Here is a 21936-nt window from a genome sequence, read left to right on the forward strand (position 1 = left end):
ATGAGATGTCTCCAGTAGACAGGTAGGTCCCGTCCTCCTTGCCTCTGAATAGGGATGAGATGTCTCCAGTAGACAGGTAGGTCCCGTCCTCCTTGCCTCTGAATAGGGATGAGATGTCTCCAGTAGACAGGTAGGTCCCGTCCTCCTTGCCTCTGAATAGGGATGAGATGTCTCCAGTTGACAGGTAGGTCCCGTCCTCCTTGCCTCTGAGTAGGGATGAGATGTCTCCAGTAGACAGGCAGGTCCCGTCCTCCTTGCCTCTGAATAGGGATGAGATGTCTCCAGTAGACAGGCAGGTCCCGTCCTCCTTGCCTCTGTATAGGGATGAGATGTCTCCAGTTGACAGGCAGGTCCCGTCCTCCTTGCCTCTGAGTAGGGATGAGATGTCTCCAGTTGACAGGCAGGTACGGCCTCCTTGCCTCTGAGTAGGGATGAGATGTCTCCAGTAGACAGGCAGGTCCCGTCCTCCTTGCCTCTGTATAGGGATGAGATGTCTCCAGTTGACAGGCAGGTCCCGTCCTCCTTGCCTCTGAGTAGGGCTGAGATGTCTCCAGTTGACAGGTAGGTCCCGTCCTCCTTGCCTCTGAATAGGGCTGAGATGTCTCCAGTAGACAGGCAGGTCCCGTCCTCCTTGCCTCTGAGTAGGGCAGAGATGTCTCCAGTTGACAGGTAGGTCCCGTCCTCCTTGCCTCTGAATAGGGCTGAGATGTCTCCAGTAGACAGGCATGTCCCGTCCTCCTTGCCTCTGAGTAGGGCTGAGATGTCTCCAGTAGACAGGCAGGTCCCGTCCTCCTTGCCTCTGAGTAGGGATGAGATGTCTCCAGTAGACAGGCAGGTCCCGTCCTCCTTGCCTCTGAATAGGGCTGAGATGTCTCCAGTAGACTGGTAGGTCCCGTCCTCCTTGCCTCTGAATAGGGCTGAGATGTCTCCAGTAGACTGGTAGGTCCCGTCCTCCTTGCCTCTGAATAGGGCTGAGATGTCTCCAGTAGACTGGTAGGTCCCGTCCTCCTTGCCTCTGAGTAGGGCTGAGATGTCTCCAGTTGACAGGCAGGTCCCGTCCTCCTTATATGATATCATGTGTTATAAAAGTGATGAAAATGTGACATGTTGCAATTGCAGCGGGAACCATGAAGCCACACTTTCCCCAATGACCCGCTAAGGGTGAAAAAGAATGAGGTGGCCAAAGTCACGGCTGCCCAGAGCATTTCATATGCAGCAGGTGTGAAAAGGGTTGAGGGGTTTGAGCGGTGCTCCTGAAGAGTTGCATGGTGGTGGATAAGGACTTCACCAGAGGCTGCAGGGGTTGCCTTTCACCAGCTGGATCCTGACATTTTAAAGGTTAAGAAGGTGGGATTTGTGTGCTTTATAGCTGTGGTGATTAATGGCACTGCCGAGGTGGAGAGAAGGTGGACTTTGTTGTCTTTATAGCTGTGGTAATTAATGGAACTGCCGAGGTGGAGAGAAGGTGGGCTTTGTGGTCTTTATAGCTGTGGTAATTAAGGGCACTGCCAAGGTGGAGAGAAGGTCCAGAAAGATAGATATCATAGTGGATGCGGCGGAGCGGTTTCTGGGACTGAAAGATTTCTCGGCAGAGGAGTCACTAGCCGTACCACCCTGTCAGGCCCTAGAGCCGTACCACCCTGTCAGGCCCTAGAGCCGTACCACCCTGTCAGGCCCTAGATCCGTACCATCCTGTCAGGCCCTAGATCCGTACCACCCTGTCAGGCCCTAGAGCCGTACCACCCTGTCAGGCCCTAGAGCCGTACCACCCTGTCAGGCCCTAGAGCCGTACCATCCTGTCAGGCCCTAGAGCAGTACCACCCTGTCAGGCCCTAGATCCGTACCACCCTGTCAGGCCCTAGACCTGTACCATCCTGTCAGGCCCTAGAGCCGTACCACCCTGTCAGGCCCTAGAGCCGTACCACCCTGTCAGGCCCTAGAGCCGTACCACCCTGTCAGGCCCTAGAGCCGTACCACCCTGTCAGGCCATAGAGCCGTACCACCCTGTCAGGCCCTAGAGCCGTACCACCCTGTCAGGCCCTAAAGCCATACCACCCTGTCAGGCCCTAGAGCCGTACCACCCTGTCAGGCCCTAGAGCCGTACCACCCTGTCAGGCCCTAAAGCCTGAGAAGGGCAATATTGAGAATTGAAAGAAGGAAGCATCTGTAGCAACGCAGTTGCAGTTGCAGTGCCACTCACCCACAAAGTTTTTCATACTTCATACTTGCACAAAGTATCAAAATACTAAAATACTACACAGGACTCTTAAATAATTTAATTTAAATGTTAAATGTATTTTTTTGATCACAGAAACAATGAGAAAAATATGGAAAAATAAATTATAATAATTATATAAAGCAGCCCCTGTAATCATCTGCCAGAGAGGAGCCCCAATCGGCTCGAGCCGCAAGTGATACATTTGGGCCAGATAACTCACACCGGAATCGTCCCAATCTCAATCCCTGCATCCTAGCCATAAGTAATACTGCAGAAGTAGACTCAGCCCCAGACTCGGGCCACATGACATCGGCCGAGTCTGACTCTCAGCCGAGTGCCCCGACTCTCAGCAGGAATCGGCCCAGATCCACTGTGCTCGCTGGGTCAGTTGTATTGGCAGATGTGGAGGGTTAGCATCTTTAGTTAGCGTTCCCTGGTTGGATTTCTACACTAACAATCCTTCATCTGATTTTGTTTTTCGCCACCGTTTTGGTTTGCTTCCTGTCTAAGTTTGGTGGGGTTTTCTTTTGTTTGCCTCTTCTTGGGTAAATTTAGTGGGCGCTCATGGTGGGTGTCATTTAGTGGGCGCTCATGGTGGGTGTCTTTTAGTGGGCGCTCATGGTGGGTGTTTTTTAGTGGGCGCTCATGGTGGGTGTCTTAGTGGGAGCTCATGGTGGGTGTCTTAGTGGGAGCTCATGGAGGGTGTCTTAGTGGGAGCTCATGGTGGGTGTCATAGTGGGAGCTCATGGTGGGTGTCATAGTGGGAGCTCATGGTAGGTGTCATAGTGGGAGCTCATGGTAGGTGTCATAGTGGGAGCTCATGGTGGGTGTCTTTTAGTGGGCGCTCATGGTGGGTGTTTTTTAGTGGTTGCTCATGGTGGGTGTCTTTTAGTGGGAGCTCATGGTGGGTGTCTTTTAGTGGGAGCTCATGGTGGGTGTCTTAGTGGGAGCTCATGGTGGGTGTCATAGTGGGAGCTCATGGTAGGTGTCTTAGTGGGAGCTCATGGTGGGTGTCTTTTAGTGGTTGCTCATGGTGGGTGTCTTTTAGTGGGAGCTCATGGTGGGTGTCTTTTAGTGGGCGCTCATGGTGGGTGTCTTAGTGGGAGCTCATGGTAGGTGTCTTAGTGGGAGCTCATGGTGGGTGTCTTTTAGTGGGAGCTCATGGTGGGTGTCTTTTAGTGGGAGCTCATGGAGGGTGTCTTTTAGTGGGAGCTCATGGTGGGTGTCTTAGTGGGAGCTCATGGTGGGTGTCATTTAGTGGGCGCTCATGGTGGGTGTCTTTTAGTGGGCGCTCATGGTGGGTGTCTTAGTGGGAGCTCATGGTGGGTGTCTTAGTGGGAGCTCATGGTGGGTGTCTTAGTGGGAGCTCATGGTAGGTGTCTTAGTGGGAGCTCATGGTGGGTGTCTTTTAGTGGTTGCTCATGGTGGGTGTCTTTTAGTGGGAGCTCATGGTGGGTGTCTTTTAGTGGGCACTCATGGTGGGTGTCTTAGTGGGAGCTCATGGTAGGTGTCTTAGTGGGAGCTCATGGTGGGTGTTTTTTAGTGGTTGCTCATGGTGGGTGTCTTTTAGTGGGAGCTCATGGTGGGTGTCTTTTAGTGGGAGCTCATGGAGGGTGTCTTTTAGTGGGAGCTCATGGTGGGTGTCTTAGTGGGAGCTCATGGTGGGTGTCATTTAGTGGGCGCTCATGGTGGGTGTCTTAGTGGGAGCTCATGGTAGGTGTCTTTTAGTGGGCGCTCATGGTGGGTGTCTTAGTGGGAGCTCATGGTGGGTGTTTTTTAGTGGTTGCTCATGGTGGGTGTCTTTTAGTGGGAGCTCATTGTGGGTGTCTTTTAGTGGGCGCTCATGGTGGGTGTCTTAGTGGGAGCTCATGGTAGGTGTCTTGGTGGGAGCTCATGGTGTGTGTTTTTTAGTGGTTGCTCATGGTGGGTGTCTTTTAGTGGGAGCTCATGGTGGGTGTCTTTTAGTGGGAGCTCATGGAGGGTGTCTTTTAGTGGGAGCTCATGGTGGGTGTCTTAGTGGGAGCTCATGGTGGGTGTCTTTTAGTGGGAGCTCATGGTGGGTGTCTTTTAGTGGGAGCTCATGGTGGGTGTCTTTTAGTGGGAGCTCATGGAGGGTGTCTTTTAGTGGGAGCTCATGGTGGGTGTCTTAGTGGGAGCTCATGGTGGGTGTCTTTTAGTGGGAGCTCATGGTGGGTGTCTTTTAGTGGGCGCTCATGGTCGGTGTCTTTTAGTGGGAGCTTATGGTGGGTGTCTTAGTGGGAGCTCATGGTGGGTGTCTTTTAGTGGGAGCTCATGGTGGGTGTCTTTTAGTGGGTGCTCATGGTGGGTGCCTTTTAGTGGAAGCTCATGGTGGGTGTCTTTTAGTGGGAGCTCATGGTGGGTGTCTTTTAGTGGGCGCTCATGGAGGGTGTCTTTTAGTGGGAGCTCATGGTGGGTGTCTTTTAGTGGGAGCTCATGGTGGGTGTCTTTTAGTGGGTGCTCATGGTGGGTGCCTTTTAGTGGAAGCTCATGGTGGGTGTCTTTTAGTGGGAGCTCATGGTGGGTGTCTTTTAGTGGGCGCTCATGGAGGGTGTCTTTTAGTGGGAGCTCATGGTGGGTGTCTTTTAGTGGGAGCTCATGGTGGGTGTCTTAGTGGTAGCTCATGGTGGGTGTCTTTTAGTGGGAGCTCATGGTGGGTGTCTTTTAGTGGCCGCTCATGGCTGGGTGTCTTTTAGTGGGAGCTCATGGTGGGTGTCTTTTAGTGAGAGCTCATGGTGGGTGTCGTAGTGTGAGCTCATGGTGGGTGTCTTAGTGGGAGCTCATGGTGCGTGTCTTTTAGTGGGACCTCATGGTGGGTGTCTTAGTGGGAGCTCATGGTGTGTGTCTTTTAGTGGGAGCTCATGGTGGGTGTCTTTTAGTGGGAGCTCATGGTGGGTGTCTTTTAGTGGGAGCTCATGGTGGGTGTCTTTTAGTGGCCGCTCATGGCTGGGTGTCTTTTAGTGGGAGCTCATGGTGGGTGTCTTTTAGTGAGAGCTCATGGTGGGTGTCGTAGTGTGAGCTCATGGTGGGTGTCTTAGTGGGAGTTCATGGTGCATGTCTTTTAGTGGGACCTCATGGTGGGTGTCTTAGTGGGAGCTCATGGTGGGTGTCTTTTAGTGGGAGCTCATGGTGGGTGTCTTTTAGTGGGAGCTCATGGTGGGTGTCTTTTAGTGGGAGCTCATGGTGGGTGTCTTTTAGTGAGAGCTCATGGTGGGTGTCTTAGTGGGAGCTCATGGTGGGTGTCTTTTAGTGGGAGCTCATGGTGGGTGTCTTTTAGTGTGAGCTCATGGTGGGTGTCTTAGTGGCCGCTCATGGTGGGTGTCTTAGTGGCCGCTCATGGTGGGTGTCTTAGTGGCCGCTCATGGTGGGTGTCTTTTAGTGGGCGCTCATGGTGGGTTGTCTTTTAGTGGCCGCTCATGGTGGGTGTCTTTTAGTGGCCGCTCATGGTGGGTGTCTTTTAGTGGGCGCTCATGGTGGGTGTCTTTTGGGTTTCAGTTGTTGCTAGTCAACATTCAGTGGACACCCCAATAAGTGTCTTTCATAACCCCTCTTAAAACGGCCCCTGTTTCGGTTGTTGACCAGTGTTAGTTCCCGCTTCTGTTTGGGTAATACATTGGGTTCTCTTGTGAGTCATTTAGCAGACTCTCTGATCCAGAGCTACTTACAGTAGTGAGTCATTTAGCAGACTCTCTGATCCAGAGCTACTTACAGTAGTGAGTCATTTAGCAGACTCTCTTATCCAGAGACTACAGTAGTGAGTCACTTAACAAACTCTCTTATCCAGAGAGACTACAGTAGTGAGTCATTTAGCAGACTCTCTGATCCAGAGCTACTTACAGTAGTGAGTCATTTAGCAGACTCTCTGATCCAGAGCTACTTACAGTAGTGAGTCATTTAGCAGACTCTCTGATCCAGAGCTACTTACAGTAGTGAGTCATTTAGCAGACTCTCTGATCCAGAGCTACTTACAGTAGTGAGTCATTTAGCAGACTCTCTGATCCAGAGCTACTTACAGTAGTGAGTCATTTAGCAGACTCTCTGATCCAGAGCTACTTACAGTAGTGAGTAATTTAGCAGACTCTCTTATCCAGAGACTACAGTAGTGAGTCACTTAACAAACTCTCTTATCCAGAGAGACTACAGTAGTGAGTCATTTAGCAGACTCTCTTATCCAGAGAGACTACAGTAGTGAGTCATTTAGCAGACTCTCTTATCCAGAGAGACTACAGTAGTGAGTCATTTAGCAGACTCTCTTATCCAGAGAGACTACAGTAGTGAGTCATTTAGCAGACTCTCTTATCCAGAGAGACTACAGTAGTGAGTCATTTAGCAGACTCTCTTATCCAGAGAGACTACAGTAGTGAGTCATTTAGCAGACTCTCTTATCCAGAGACTACAGTAGTGAGTCACTTAACAAACTCTCTTATCCAGAGAGACTACAGTAGTGAGTAATTTAGCAGACTCTCTTATCCAGAGACACTACAGTAGTGAGTCATTTAGCAGACTCTCTTATCCAGAGACTACAGTAGTGAGTCATTTAACAGACTCTCTTATCCAGAGCCACTACAGTAGTCAGTCATTTAGCAGACTCTCTTATCCAGAGAGACTTACAGTAGAGTGCAATACATTTTCATATTTATTTTTCTTTTTCTTACTGGTACCACATGCAATTCGTACCCACAACCCTGCTGTAGCCATGCTCAAACAGCTGAGCTTAACGGGACCACTGTTGTCAGTTCAGCTCTACGATTGTAAAGGTCCTCAAAACGCAAAAAAAAAAACTCATCAAGATGGTGCCTACATCTAATAGTCCTACTTATCACGTGTTATTATTACAAATATAATATTATCACTCTTACGATGATTGCTCGTTTAGTAAAGTTAGATCAAAGCTTAATCAAGGCCTATCAAGATCAACATAATGATTCATTTGTATTTTACATAGGAGATACGAATATAATAGCATGTATGCCTACTGTAGCATAGTAGGTTTATAATATGTGCGACCAAAAACACCTAAATAAATTTTAATCTGAAGCTGGGTAGACAAATATGTTCCTCACACGGGACAAAACGCAACAGCGCACGCGTCGCAGACTTTTCTTTAGTTTTCACATACAAATACGGGTTTCTATAAAATAACGTGGTGGCTGTGGTAGGACGTTTTTCTTTTAAACTCTTAGGTGACTCTCAAAGTTGTCAGTCAAACCCTGTATCTCCACCACAGCTCTTGGAAGTGAAGCTCACGTGTTCACTCCTGGGGATGTGTGTGTTCTTAGCCAGATGCGATCCGAGGTAAATTGCACTTTAATTACCTCATGTATTTTTGGATTACGATAACTATTTCTCAGATCTAATTCTGCTGTTGACATTGTGTTTTGATCGCGAGTTCAGTCCTGTTCATATTTGTCAGTCACCGGGATCGGCTGGTAAAACAAGCCAGACCACGATAAAGGCTAAATAATTCTGACACTGCTAGAATTTGGTTGGAGCCTACTGCCGCGTTCAGAACCACTAGGAGCTTGGAACTCGGAAATCTCCGACTTCCGACTAGAGTGTGTTCAAAACAACAAGGAACTCTGGCGGGGAAAAGAGCTCAGATCTGGGAAAAATCGATTTGAACACTCATCCAACTCGCAATTCCAACGGGGGCCTCGGTCCTCTTTTTAGAGTTCCGACCTGAAGAACAGTGACGTCATGATTTTGGTCTCGTATTTTGCGAGTTCCCAGTTGATTTGAACGCGGCACACGATAGCACGTCGCTGTCCTTTGATGGCAGACCTCGACCCTGTCACATTGTACAAGCCTAAGAATTTACCCACGACGTGTAAAAATCGTACAGTCTGCAAAGGACTTTTAAGGTCATGGCCAATATTCATAAAGTGTCACATTAGTAGAGGAGTACTGATCTAGGATCAGGTCCTCCCTGTCCATTCATTATAATATTAAAGGCAATACCGAAACTCGATTTGAGTTTGGGTCGTTGGATGATTTGGGGCACGGAAGGACAGTCAATTTCTCATTTGGGTGTCGAGCTGACAAAGTTTAAGAACCCCTGGCCTGTTTCATTGAACTTGTTGTATCATGTTGTATTACATTTTTTTCATGAGCTACTGGTTAGACGAAATAGGCTATAAAAAAACAACAAATAAATTACTTGTGGCACACCTTCCCCGAGGAAATTGGAGCTTCCTCCAGCTAAACTGATTTAGCTCGAATAAATTGAAAATTCCTTCCATTTGGGTTTCGTTAGAAAAATTCCTCATTAGATCCTTATAAGGTAAAGCGTTGACATTTCAGCACCACGCCTTATAAACACCTGATAACGCTTTTGTCAGGTCATAGTCTCCCGGTTCTGCCCTTTTCCGTGACTTCAGGAAATAAGCACACTGACCCTCTCTCTCTCTTCACCACCCTTCAGGGAATAGTTACTGACCGAAACGTTTATCAAAGTTGAGGAATCCTTTTGTATTCCAACATCTATCGTATATTGTGGCTTTCAATAGTTTTTTTTTTTTAACCAAACAACACAAAGTATCGAAGCTTCATTTCCCCTTTTTAACAAGTCGAGGGGAGTAAACGTTGGTTGGGAAAGAGGAAAACTTGGAATCAGGGGACGAATTCCCGATTCAATCCACCATTTTGAGGTGTTTTTTTTGTGTGTGTTTGTTGTTGTTTTTGAACTGAACAAGTTTTCCAAGTGTATTGTTGCCTTTCGGTAAGTTTTCACTGTGATTTAAGTTTTTTGTTTTACTGTGATTTAAAAATATATATATTTTCGTGTAGTTGCAAAAGTAGCTGGTTGTTTTTACTCGTTTTAATCCGTTACTTTAACTTTGTTACAATTTATTTGTTTAATTATTTCAACGTAATACAAAACTTCTTCAGTCATTCTCGCTGTTTATTGTGCTCGCTAACGTTAGTGACACCTGGTTAGTTATTATTGTATGTTGTATGTATGTGTTTTGTAACGTTAGCTTATTAACTTCTTCATTTAATGGTCAACTTTACATTTTTGCTCGTTGGTAACTTCAACAGTAAAAACAGTATGTTTTTTGTTGTTGAAGTGTTTCGTGTTGTTAGTTAGTAACGTGAAGCTAACTCAATTAGCCGCTAATCACAAACGTTTGTCCTTCGTTAAAACCGGCTCTGGTGTAAAGGCCCCAAAATACCTAGACATTTAAGCGAGCCAGGGGCATAGTATTAGTTTCGTAAGCTAGTTAAGTGAAGACTCGTTAGTTAACTAAACAGTAAGCGTTAACTTTTTAATATAAAATATCTAGTCGAGGATATTGGGGAACGGCAGCAGGCAAGTGATTGAGCGTTAACTATTCCATTAAAATATAAAAATGGAAAATTATAAGACCCTGAACGAGGCAGGTTAACCCACTGTTCCCAGGCCATCATTGTAAATAAGAATTTGTTCTTAACTGACTTACCTAGTTAAAATAAGTGTCATACCCGTGGTATTTTTTTATTTTAACATTATTTAACTGCTCTAGTTATACAGAACTAAAATATAAACATAACATGCAACAATTTCAAAGATTTTGCTGAGTTACTGTTAACTTTTTAAGGAAATAAGTAATTTTTACACAAGTTATTTTAGGCCCTCATATATGAATTTCAGTTGACTATGCAGGGGCGCAGCCATCAGTGGGCCTGGGAGGGTTGGGCCCACCCACTGGGGAGTAAGGGCTGTGCGGTATACCGTTCTTTTTGCGACTATACCAGTATTGATGCACAGACTATTTGTTTATTTTTTTACTTGACCTTCTATACCGGTATTTGAATGTTTGATAAATGTGATACGCAGTGTGTAAGGTCCATTTTTATAGTTCCCTACTTCAGTCATCTCTCTATGCCGCTTTACACACAGACCTAGCCACGCCCCCTGTCACTCAAGGAGTGCAGTTGATGTTCCTCAACCACGAGACACTTTGCGTTCAGTCTACATGGTCAATGCAGCATATGCAACAATGTTATGACAACGATGCTGTTTTCACTTTGCTTCTTAATATAAATCTACTAGGGTTCTATAATTACACTTTTAGCTTGTGTTTCTTACATATTCTAACAGTTAGTTTGTCTTTTCTTAGCAAGTTGTTCCTAAATCTTGTTAGCTGCTAATGCTAATCGCTAGCTGGCTAACAATTGCACTGAGTAAGAGCAAGCGTAATTAGCTATACAGCCTGATAATACTAGTGATTGCATATTGTATAGACCCAAATCAGTATGTTTGTGCAACAGTGTCACCTAAATTAGAGGTAAACGCAAAGCAAGAATGTTAGCTGCATGACATAACTAAGAGAACATTCAATGTAGCCAAAGATTATAGGGTCCCCTAGGAAACATCTATCAACACATTAGTTCCTATCCGGTCACAATGAATTTCTCCCTGGCATTTTCATTTGTTGTCATGTCAAACACTGTATTCAAAGTGCCCACTATTATATTCTAACTATATAATTAGAATAGACATTCTGTTCCCATGATTCCAAGTGTTTTGCTCTAAATCGCAAGTCTAATTGCAACATTTGGTTAAAAATAAGCCCAGATTACTTGGCCATATCGTGCAGCCCTACGTGGAAATGATCTTAAATGCAGAAATTGAGGGGGGGGGGGGGGGTGTTGAAGTTGAATTGAATCGTATAAACCAATCAGAATAGAGAGAGACTTTGAAAGCACTTAGATTGTATGTGTTGCCTCCTTAGGGTCACGCACTATTCAGAAAGAAAATGTAGAACAGCCCTTAGCTGTGCTATATTGGCTATATACCACACCCCCTCAGCATTTTTGCTTAATTAACATGTTATTTTACCCATTGCCATTTTTGATTGAACACCCTACTATATGGGGCACTGGTGAAAAGTAGTACACTGTGTGGGGAAATGGGGTTACATTTGAGAGACGGCCCCCTCTGTGTATTGAGAGACGGCCCCCTCTGTGTATTGAGAGACGGCCCCCTCTGTGTATTGAGAGACGGCCCCCTCTGTGTATTGAGAGACGGCCCCCTCTGTGTATTGAGAGACGGCCCCCTCTGTGTATTGAGAGACGGCCCCCTCTGTGTATTGAGAGACGGCCCCCTCTGTGTATTGAGAGACGGCCCCCTCTGTGTATTGAGAGACGGCCCCCTCTGTGTATTGAGAGACGGCCCCCTCTGTGTATTGAGAGACGGCCCCCTCTGTGTATTGAGAGACGGCCCCCTCTGTGTATTGAGAGACGGCCCCCTCTGTGTATTGAGAGACGGCCCCCTCTGTGTATTGAGAGGCGGCCCCCTCGGTGTATTGAGAGGCGGCCCCCTCGGTGTATTGAGAGGCGGCCCCCTCGGTGTATTGAGAGGCGGCCCCCTCGGTGTATTGAGAGGCGGCCCCCTCGGTGTATTGAGAGGCGGCCCCCTCGGTGTATTGAGAGGCGGCCCCCTCGGTGTATTGAGAGACGGCCCTGCTCAGCCCTCGGGGCGTCCTGATTATCCCTGCCACTCCGTGCGTGAAGGCTAATCAATACAAGGCCAGTCGCTGTACTCTGCTCCACTTATGGCTGTCTTAACGGTGGTGGAGAGAGACCTGTCTCCTCTGAAGAGGGAGCATCCATATTTAAAAGGGCCATCATGTTACTCTGCTCCACTTATGGCTGTCTTAACGGTGGTGGAGAGAGACCTGTCTCTGAAGAGGGAGCATCCATATTTAAAAGGGCCAACATGTTACTCTGCTCCACTTATGGCTGTCTTAACGGTGGTGGAGAGAGACCTGCCTCTGAAGAGGGAGCATCCATATTTAAGAGGGCCAACATGTTACTCTGCTCCACTTATGGCTGTCTTAACGGTGGTGGAGAGAGACCTGTCTCTGAAGAGGGAGCATCCATATTTAAAAGGGCCAACATGTTACTCTGCTCCACTTATGGCTGTCTTAACGGTGGTGGAGAGAGACCTGCCTCTGAAGAGGGAGCATCCATATTTAAGAGGGCCAACATGTTACTCTGCTCCACTTATGGCTGTCTTAACGGTGGTGGAGAGAGACCTGCCTCCTCTGAAGAGGGAGCATCCATATTTAAGAGGGCCAACATGTTACTCTGCTCCACTTATGGCTGTCTTAACGGTGGTGGAGAGAGACCTGTCTCTGAAGAGGGAGCATCCATATTTAAAAGGGCCATCATGTTACTCTGCTCCACTTATGGCTGTCTTAACGGTGGTGGAGAGAGACCTGCCTCCTCTGAAGAAGGAGCATCCATTTTTAAAACTGTGTCTGTCCCAAATGTCACGACACCATGGTTGCTGCTCAAATGGCACACATTTCCCTATATAGTGCACTACCCCCCCCCCATGTTCCTGTCTGGTCTTGGTCAAAAATAGTGCACTGCATAGGGAATAGGGTGCCATTTGGGCAGCTCCCATTGTGTCGTGGCTCTTTGCTTAGCATGAATTGGTTAAATAAACACTTTCAATGGGTTTCACAGCTTTTTTTTGTTGTTGATTCAATGCAATAAGGCCTTATAGTTTTTATGATGTGTGGGGTTAGCTCTTATCTAGGCTAGATGGCCCAATATTGTTCTATGCTGCACACAGATCAGAGGTCAGTTGAAATGTGCTGTACCTCCAGGGGTGGGTGTGCTGTGTTGCCATGGCTGGTGGCTTAACCCCCTCATTTGATGAATGACCCAGACATCCGTTTTTGTCGTAATCTTATCATCCCTCTCTCCTCTCCTCAGTAACCGTCTCCTCTCTCCTCTCCTCAGTAACCGTCCTCCTCTCTCCTCTCCTCAGTAACCGTCTCCCCTCTCCTCTCCTCAGTAACCGTCTCCCCTCTCCTCTCCTCAGTAACCCTCTCTCCTCTCCTCAGTAACCGTCTCCTCTCTCCTCTCCTCAGTAACCCTCTCCCCTCTCCTCTCCTCAGTAACCCTCTCCTCTCCTCAGTAACCCTCTCCTCTCTCCTCTCCTCAGTAACCGTCTCCTCTCTCCTCTCCTCAGTAACCGTCTCCCCTCTCCTCTCCTCAGTAACCGTCTCCCCTCTCCTCTCCTCAGTAACCGTCTCCCCTCTCCTCTCCTCAGTAACCGTCTCCTCTCTCCTCTCCTCAGTAACCGTCTCCTCTCTCCTCTCCTCAGTAACCGTCTCCTCTCTCCTCTCCTCAGTAACCGTCCTCCTCTCTCCTCTCCTCAGTAACCGTCTCCTCTCTCCTCTCCTCAGTAACCGTCTCCCCTCTCCTCTCCTCAGTAACCGTCTCCCCTCTCCTCTCCTCAGTAACCCTCTCCCCTCTCCTCTCCTCAGTAACCCTCTCCTCTCCTCAGTAACCGTCTCTTCTCTCCTCTCCTCAGTAACCGTCTCCTCTCTCCTCTCCTCAGTAACCGTCTCCCTCTCCTCTCCTCAGTAACCGTCTCCTCTCTCCTCTCCTCAGTAACCGTCTCCCCTCTCCTCTCCTCAGTAACCGTCTCTCCTCTCCTCAGTAACCGTCTCGTCTCTCCTCTCCTCAGTAACCGTCTCCCCTCTCCTCTCCTCAGTAACCCTCTCCCCTCTCCTCTCCTCAGTAACCCTCTCCTCTCCTCAGTAACCGTCTCCTCTCTCCTCTCCTCAGTAACCGTCTCCCTCTCCTCTCCTCAGTAACCCTCTCCCCTCTCCTCTCCTCAGTAACCCTCTCCCCTCTCCTCTCCTCAGTAACCGTCTCTCCTCTCCTCAGTAACCGTCTCTCCTCTCCTCAGTAACCGTCTCTCCTCTCCTCAGTAACCGTCTCCTCTCTCCTCAGTAACCGTCCTCCCCTCTCCTCTCCTCAGTAACCGTCTCCTCTCTCCTCTCCTCAGTAACCGTCTCCTCTCTCCTCTCCTCAGTAACCGTCTCCTCTCTCCTCTCCTCAGTAACCGTCTCCTCTCTCCTCAGTAACCCTCTCCCCTCTCCTCTCCTCAGTAACCGTCTCTCCTCTCCTCAGTAACCGTCTCCTCTCTCCTCAGTAACCGTCCTCCCCTCTCCTCTCCTCAGTAACCGTCTCCTCTCTCCTCTCCTCAGTAACCGTCCTCCTCTCCCCTCTCCTCAGTAACCGTCTCCCCCTCTCCTCAGTAACCGTCTCCCCTCTCCTCAGTAACCGTCTCTCCTCTCCTCAGTAACCCTCTCCCCTCTCCTCTCCTCAGTAACCGTCTCCTCTCTCCTCTCCTCAGTAACCGTCCTCCTCTCTCCTCTCCTCAGTAACCGTCCTCCTCTCTCCTCTCCTCAGTAACCGTCCTCCTCTCTCCTCTCCTCAGTAACCGTCCTCCTCTCTCCTCTCCTCAGTAACCGTCCTCCTCTCTCCTCTCCTCAGTAACCGTCCTCCTCTCTCCTCTCCTCAGTAACCGTCTCCTCTCTCCTCTCCTCAGTAACCGCCTCCTCTCTCCTCTCCTCAGTAACCGCCTCCTCTCTCCTCTCCTCAGTAACCGTCTCCTCTCTCCTCTCCTCAGTAACCGTCTCCTCTCTCCTCTCCTCAGTAACCGTCTCCTCTCTCCTCTCCTCAGTAACCGTCTCCTCTCTCCTCTCCTTCTCAGATACGGAGTAAACATGACAACCATAAACACGGCTAACATCAACTTCAAATGGGATCCGAAGAGCCTGGAGATCCGTACCCTGGCTGTGGAGCGGCTGCTGGAGCCCTTGGTCACACAGGTTGGAAATACGTACATTTTAATCCAATATGTCAGGGATGCAAACTTTGGCCATATTCACCGTTATGATCTGAAAATGGGTAATCCACATGAATCAGGTTGATCTGTTAAAAAAAATAAAAATGTATGTGTGGGGTGTCTGACAAAGATTGCAGACGAAGAGTGTATCACCCATTGAGCTATTAAAGAGGTGAGAACCGATCTCCTTATGTGATCACTATCTTCTCTCTCTCAATTGATAACATGAGCACAGAACACCCCCCTCAGGGCCCCTCGTCAGCTAGCATCCCTCGACACAAACCTTTTAACAATGCATGCATTTTGATCGAGCGACATATTCATTTGTTTTTCATAGGATACATACGTTTTGACTGAGCAAATGCTTTTTGATATTTGATGACAGTTAGAAATGCTGTAAAGCCTATTGGGTAGCCTGTATTTTAAATCTGGTTGTCATGCATTCATGATGGGTTTTGATTGGTTCATTGGTATCTAGCCCTAAAGGCTTGACAAGCACTAGCTACTTGTTTTGTAGTCTGGAATCAGTTGGCTCGCTATGACTAGACACTTATTAAAAAATATGTCTTTAGCCGTAATGCCAGTGACCTTCAGAAGCCGTGTTGTGCATCTCACCCTCGAGACATTTGACCTCTCGTCCTGCTTCTAAAGGTCACGACCCTGGTGAACTCCAGCAACAAGGGGCCGTCCAATAAGAAAAAGGGTCGCTCTAAGAAGGCCCATGTATTGGCTGCCTCGGTGGAGACGGCCACCTTGAACTTCCTGGATAAAGGAGAGAAGATCGCCAAGGAGAGCCAGTTCCTCAAGGACGAGCTCACTGCTGCCGTGGAGGATGTTCGAAAGCAAGGTACGCCTTGAAAACCCCTTTCTCTTTTTAGGGATGAATGGTATGTCATCCACATGTTTTTAGGGATGAATGGTATGTCATCCACATGTTTTTAGGGATGAATGGGTATGTCATCCACATGTTTTTAGGGATGAATGGGTATGTCATCCACATGTTTTTAGGGATGAATGGGTATGTCATCCACATGTTTTTAGGGATGAATGGGTATGTCATCCACATGTTTTTAGGGATGAATGGGTATGTCATCCACATGTTTTTAGGGATGAATGGGTATGTCATCCACATGTTTTTAGGGATGAATGGGTATGTCATCCACATGTTTTTAGGGATGAATGGGTATGTCATCCACATGTCGGATGCAGTTCTTATGTCGACTTCCTCAAAACACTTTCATTTATTTAACGAGGCAATTAAGAACAAAGTCTTATTTTCAATGATGGCCTAGGAACAGTGGGTTAACTGGCCAAGTGGGTTAACTGGCCAAGTGGGTTAACTGGCCAAGTGGGTTAACTGGCCAAGTGGGTTAACTGGCCAAGTGGGTTAACTGGCCAAGTGGGATAACTGGCCAAGTGGGTTAACTGGCCAAGTGGGTTAACTGGCCAAGTGGGTTAACTGGCCAAGTGGGTTAACTGGCCAAGTGGGTTAACTGGCCAAGTGGGTTAACTGGCCAAGTGGGTTAACTGGCCAAGTGGGTTAACTGGCCAAGTGGGTTAACTGGCCAAGTGGGTTAACTGGCCAAGTGGGTTAACTGGCCAAGTGGGTTAACTGGCCAAGTGGGTTAACTGGCCAAGTGGGTTAACTGGCCAAGTGGGTTAACTACCTTGTTTAGGGGCTGAACGACAGATTTTTACCTTGTCAGCTCGGGGGGATTCGGTCTTGCAACCTTCCCGGTTACTTGTCCAACCACTAGGCTGCGCTGCCGCCCCCCATGCTTCACGAGAAGCATAGGCCAGTGTTTTCCCCAACCCTGGTCCTCCAGTACCCCTCAACAGTACAGTGTTTTGTTGAAGCCCTTGACACAAACATCTCATACAAGTCACTGAGGGCTTGATGATTAGTTGAATCTGGTGTTCTTGTCCAAGGAAAAGGAGATGTGTACTGTTTGGGAGACGAGGGTTTGGAACCACTGGCGTTGGGTCAACCACAAACCGGTGAATATTTCTGTGCCAAGTTTCTTAATTTCTTTCTGTCTGTTATTAGGCTCCCCCACCATGCCCCCCCTTCCCCTTATCAAACCTATTAATTGAAAACATGTTGTTTTTGAGGAATCTCTGAAATATATCACATGATTTGCCTAATGGGTAATTTGACCTTGTATTTCTGCCGCTTGACTTCAAGGGAACATATTTATTCAGTTGGTGCCCTATCAATCCTCCTCTGAATTTATTCAAACCGCGTCCGTGGATTGAACCACTGCTTTCCTTCCTGTCATTGTATTCTGCCCTGCAGTCTCTCAGCCTCTATGGGGGGAGAGGGATTGTTCTCTTAGCCTCTATGGGGGGAGAGGGAGTGTTCTCTTAGCCTCTATGGGGGAGAGGGAGTGTTCTCTTAGCCTCTATGGGGGGAGAGGGAGTGTTCTCTTAGCCTCTATGGGGGGAGAGGGAGTGTTCTCTTAGCCTCTATGGGGGAGAGGGAGTGTTCTCTTACCCTCTATGGGGGAGAGGGAGTGTTCTCTTACCCTCTATGGGGGGAGAGGGAGTGTTCTCTTAGCCTCTATGGGGGGAGAGGGAGTGTTCTCTTAGCCTCTATGGGGGGAGAGGGAGTGTTCTCTTAGCCTCTATGGGGGGAGAGGGAGTGTTCTCTTAGCCTCTATGGGGGGAGAGGGAGTGTTCTCTCAGCCTCTATGGGGGGAGAGGGAGTGTTCTCTCACCCTCTATGGGGGGAGAGGGAGTGTTCTCTCACCCTCTATGGGGGGAGAGGGAGTGTTCTCTTACCCTCTATGGGGGGAGAGGGAGTGTCAGGCCTCTTCTGGAAAAAAAAAGGTCTTGTGGCAGGCTTGCAGTTCTACTTATTTCTCCATGGAGCCGAGATGTTTTTTTTTTCTGTTTTAAAGCTAATTTCTTTCAATTCTACAATTTTTTTAATTTATTTTTTCATGCAGCTTAAAACAGTTTGTTGCAGTTTTAAAGACTGCCCCAAGGATTTCAGTGGCTGAAAAATCCCTGTTAGCTCAGTATAAAGGGCTGCGTAGAGGCATGTAGCCTTAAGCATCATCACCCCAATCTTTTAACTCATGTTGTTAAATTTCATTACTCCTAGTAGCTGCGGTGTGATTTTCCTCTCTGTCCCTTCTGGTGGAGGGAGGAGAGGACTCAGGTTAATGGAGAGGTTTAACCCTGTCAAGATGCTCAGCTCCTCATTTCTCATTGGCTTATTTTGCCATGAATGTTTTTTAAAAGCCTGTTGATATTGATGCCTATTGAATGAGACTATGTGGTGTAGTCAGGAGAAGGAGATTTCACCCACTATCTGCTGTGCCAGGGTGCCCCTCTTGGCTGTGCCGGGGTGCCCCCTCGGCTGCTCGCCGTGCTTGGTGTAGCCCACAAACCTCATGTTGTACACAACTGTTCTAACTATTGCATTCCATGCGTCCGTAAGCCTAGGCCTGATTTCATATTTTTCAGCAGGGGAGATGGCTACATGTTTTACACAAAAATACATTACTGTGTTGTCACTATTGTCAACATCAGCACAACACAAACAGGCAGTCTAGTGATTTTTATGTACTTAGCTGCTGAGTTGCGTACGGCTATTTACTCTCGCCACGATATCAACATATGTGGTATAACGATGGTAGCGGTCGGATGCATAACGAACTCGTCCGTTGTCACTTTCCACCGATCCGGATACTCACTGGGGCCGCCTGTCTCCACTGGGGCCGCCTGTCTCCACTGGGGCCGCCTGTCTCCACTGGGGCCGCCTGTCTCCACTGGGGCCGCCTGTCTCCACTGGGGCCGCCCAGTGGTGGAACGCAGCATGACACAGACAAGCAGTCTAATTTAGCAATTGAATGCAATTTTTTTTCCCGTTTATTGTTGCAAACATTGGCTGTACAGGAGGCAGCAAAATGTGGGCAGATTTTTAGCATTGGTGGTTAAGATGTTTATTTCACCGGCCACGTTGACTGGTGGTCAGGGTTCTGCGGTAGCGGTTGTCAAAATATAAAAAAAAAAAATCATGATTTTGGTTTAAGAGAAGGGTTACAAATTTAAAATAATATACCACATTACTACCTAGTAGTAATACATCCATCGTTTTAGAAACATTACTAAGCATGCATATCCATATATAGATATATATAGAGATATATATAGAGATATATATAGAGATATATATATATATATAGAGATATATATATATATATAGAGAGATATATATATATATATATATATATAGAGATATAGAGATATATATATATATATATATATTATTATTATTATTTACCTGCCACAGTGGCTGGTGGACCAAAATGTACATTTTATGCCCTGCAAGTAGTTATTTTTATCAGGACCTGAGTTATGGCAGCAACTAAGAACATACTGACATCACACAATGCTGTTTAGTTTTTGTTTTCTCTCTCCAAAGTGTCCTGCTTGTGTAGTGGCCTATGGATTCCATTCAACAACAAAATAATTCTCCTCCCAAATTACATTTTTTTATGTTAAAATATTTCTTTATTCTGTGGTACGATTCATGCAAATTTGATCAGAAAGTGTCTAAAGGGATTGAATAAAGCGTCAACTATTTACTGCGGTGTAGTAGTACATTTGTAATGATGCAAAACAACATTGCATCATTTTTGTTTTTATCAAGGCAAGTGCTTGAATAGTGTTTCATTATAAATGAAGAAAAAATAATGCAAGAATCTAGGAAGCAATAGGCAACCATTTTATTTTAATTTTACATAAATATAACTGAATGCAATATTGTTTTGTAAAATAGTGCTTTAAGTGTTTAAATTATAAAACATTAGTTTATACTCATGTAAATATATATTTATATTACATTCATTGTTTTTTTGTGCTTTATTAAGTGTTTAAATTATAAATGGGGTGGGGGTGGACATGGGGCAAAACCTATAGAACTACCTTATGAGCTCTGAAGTTTCCAATCTATCACAGACATCTCCATTGAAGTACATGATTGTCAGCCATCTTTGTGTTGCGCTCGGTGAGTGCCTCTCGCTGGTCTGTGAGTAGATTCTTCTATTTGCTAAAACTCCGTCTCTCTGTCGGCTTAGCTGACTGGAGGTAGATGTCTGCACTGACACTTCTTCTGCTACTCTTGGGATTCTCCCACTCGGGGCCCCTCCAGTCATCAGCAAGCTCCAAAGCTGGTGAGGGCTCCCTGGACACACAAAGCTGATAGGCAATCCATTCTTCACTGAGCACTTTTGATGGGTTTCAGGTGTGTGTGTGTGTGTGTGTGTGTGTGTGGGGCTTCAATCTGCTTTTTCATGGCTGGAGCCTGCCTAGGATCGAACACCCGAGCCAGTCTGTCGACATCTCTGGCTGGATGTGTGTCCCAGTGCTTTGACAACTTTGTGAAGGCCAAGTGGAATGTATCATGGAGATGGTTAAGCACCTCTCTCCAATCCACCATCTTTCTCAATAACTTATCTGTCTTGGCTCCCATACCAGCATGGTTGTTTTGCCGTTCCATTCACTAGGTAAGAGCCCAGATCCTCCATGACATTGTATGCAGACACATGCTGTGGTTTCCTCCCAGGATTGACAGAGCTGTCATAAAATTGTGGAGCAGACTTCCGAGATGAAGTTTAGCTAAACGGCGAGGGCCTGCACGTTCTGTTTCCAGCTGGCTGAGGATGTTTGTGACTGCCTGGAATGATCACTTTCCTGTGGGGGGGGGGAGTGGAGTATGTAAATGCTGGTTATTGCCAAGGCTTATTAATTATGTTCTCATTTACAACTGCGACCCCGGCCAATAGAAAGCAAAGCGGTGCGACACCAAAACAACAGTTACGCATAAACAAATATACACTCAATAATGCAATAGAAAAAAAAAGTGTGTGCGCGCAAATGTAGGGAGGTAGTCAATAAATAGGCCATAGAGGTGACAGTAATTACAATTCAGCATTAATATTGGAGTGATATGTGCAAGTGGAGAGAATGGGGTGCAAGAAGGTAAGTAATAATATGGGGGTGTGCTATTTACAGATTGGCTGGTACAGTGATCCATAAGCTGCTCTGACAGCTGATGCTTAAAGTTAGTGAGGGAGATATGTCTCCAACTTGAGTGATTTTTGCAATTCGTTCCAGTCATTGGCGGCAGAGAACTGGAAGGAAAGGCGGCCAAATGAACTGTTGGCTTTGGGGATGACCAGTGAAATATACCTGCTGGAGCACATGCTATGGGTGGGTGGTGCTATGTTGACCAGTGAGTTAAGGCGGGGCTTCACCTAGCCAAGACTTGTAGATGACCTGGAGCCAGTGGGTTTGGTGACGAATATGGAGCCAATGAGTGCGTACAGGTCGCAGTGGTGGGTAGTCTATGGGGCTTTGGTGATAAAACGGATGGCAGTTTGCTGAGTAGTGTTGGGGGGGGGGGCTATTTTGTAAACGACATCGCTGAAGTCAAGGATTGGTAGGACAGTCAGTTTTACAAGTCCTCTAAAACAATAAATTAACCAAACTCGTAAACGGAATGATCTAAAACAAAAACACGTTTCTCAAGTGCATAAATTGAGCTCCGCAAACAGCGTGTCCAATCAGAGAACGGTAAATTACTAAATATAAACGCAGGCATATTGATCATTTATTATTAATTGCATCAACAGAATTTACCGTAACCAAACAAACATTGTAGATTACAAATGTGGATTAAAGGGTATTTAGCATAAATCATAACCACATGTAACACAGATTTGCATTAAAAGTCCCAATGCAAAGTTAGCTCAGTTTTCTATTGTTCAAGTTTACATAAAACTAAAATCAGAAATCCCCAAAAAATGCCATAGTTGCAGGGTGTGAGGTAAAATGGAGGACGCGGCAAACCAGCCTGTGCCCCATCATGTGAACGCCAACAGACCAGCCTGTGCCCCATCATGTGAACGCCAACAGACCAGCCTGTGCCCCATCATGTGAACGCCAACAGACCAGCCTGTGCCCCATCATGTGAACACCAACAGAAATAAACATTTGAAGTTGACTTCAAACTAAACCAAATAGTTTGCACTCATGACTACTGGTTTGAATT

The 21936-nt window shown here is 46.9% G+C and overlaps 1 protein-coding gene across 2 annotated transcripts in view; it reads left to right on the forward strand.

The window, feature by feature from the left end:
- The first annotated feature begins 8586 nt into the window (after positions 1–8586).
- The window catches only part of LOC135545435 (catenin alpha-1), a 239827-nt gene continuing 226477 nt past the window's right edge, over positions 8587–21936 (forward strand). The window contains exons 1-3 of one of the 2 annotated variants that reach the window (XM_064973045.1): positions 8587–8954; positions 14739–14856; positions 15525–15720. In XM_064973045.1, coding sequence (XP_064829117.1) covers positions 14752–14856; positions 15525–15720 — 301 coding nt within the window. In that variant the 5' untranslated portion in view covers positions 8587–8954; positions 14739–14751. The remainder of the gene's footprint in view (positions 8955–14738; positions 14857–15524; positions 15721–21936) is intronic. The other variant, XM_064973044.1, reaches the window with a different exon arrangement.

Source organism: Oncorhynchus masou, chromosome 9 (assembly GCF_036934945.1).
Source record: "Oncorhynchus masou masou isolate Uvic2021 chromosome 9, UVic_Omas_1.1, whole genome shotgun sequence".
NCBI lineage: Eukaryota > Metazoa > Chordata > Actinopteri > Salmoniformes > Salmonidae > Oncorhynchus > Oncorhynchus masou.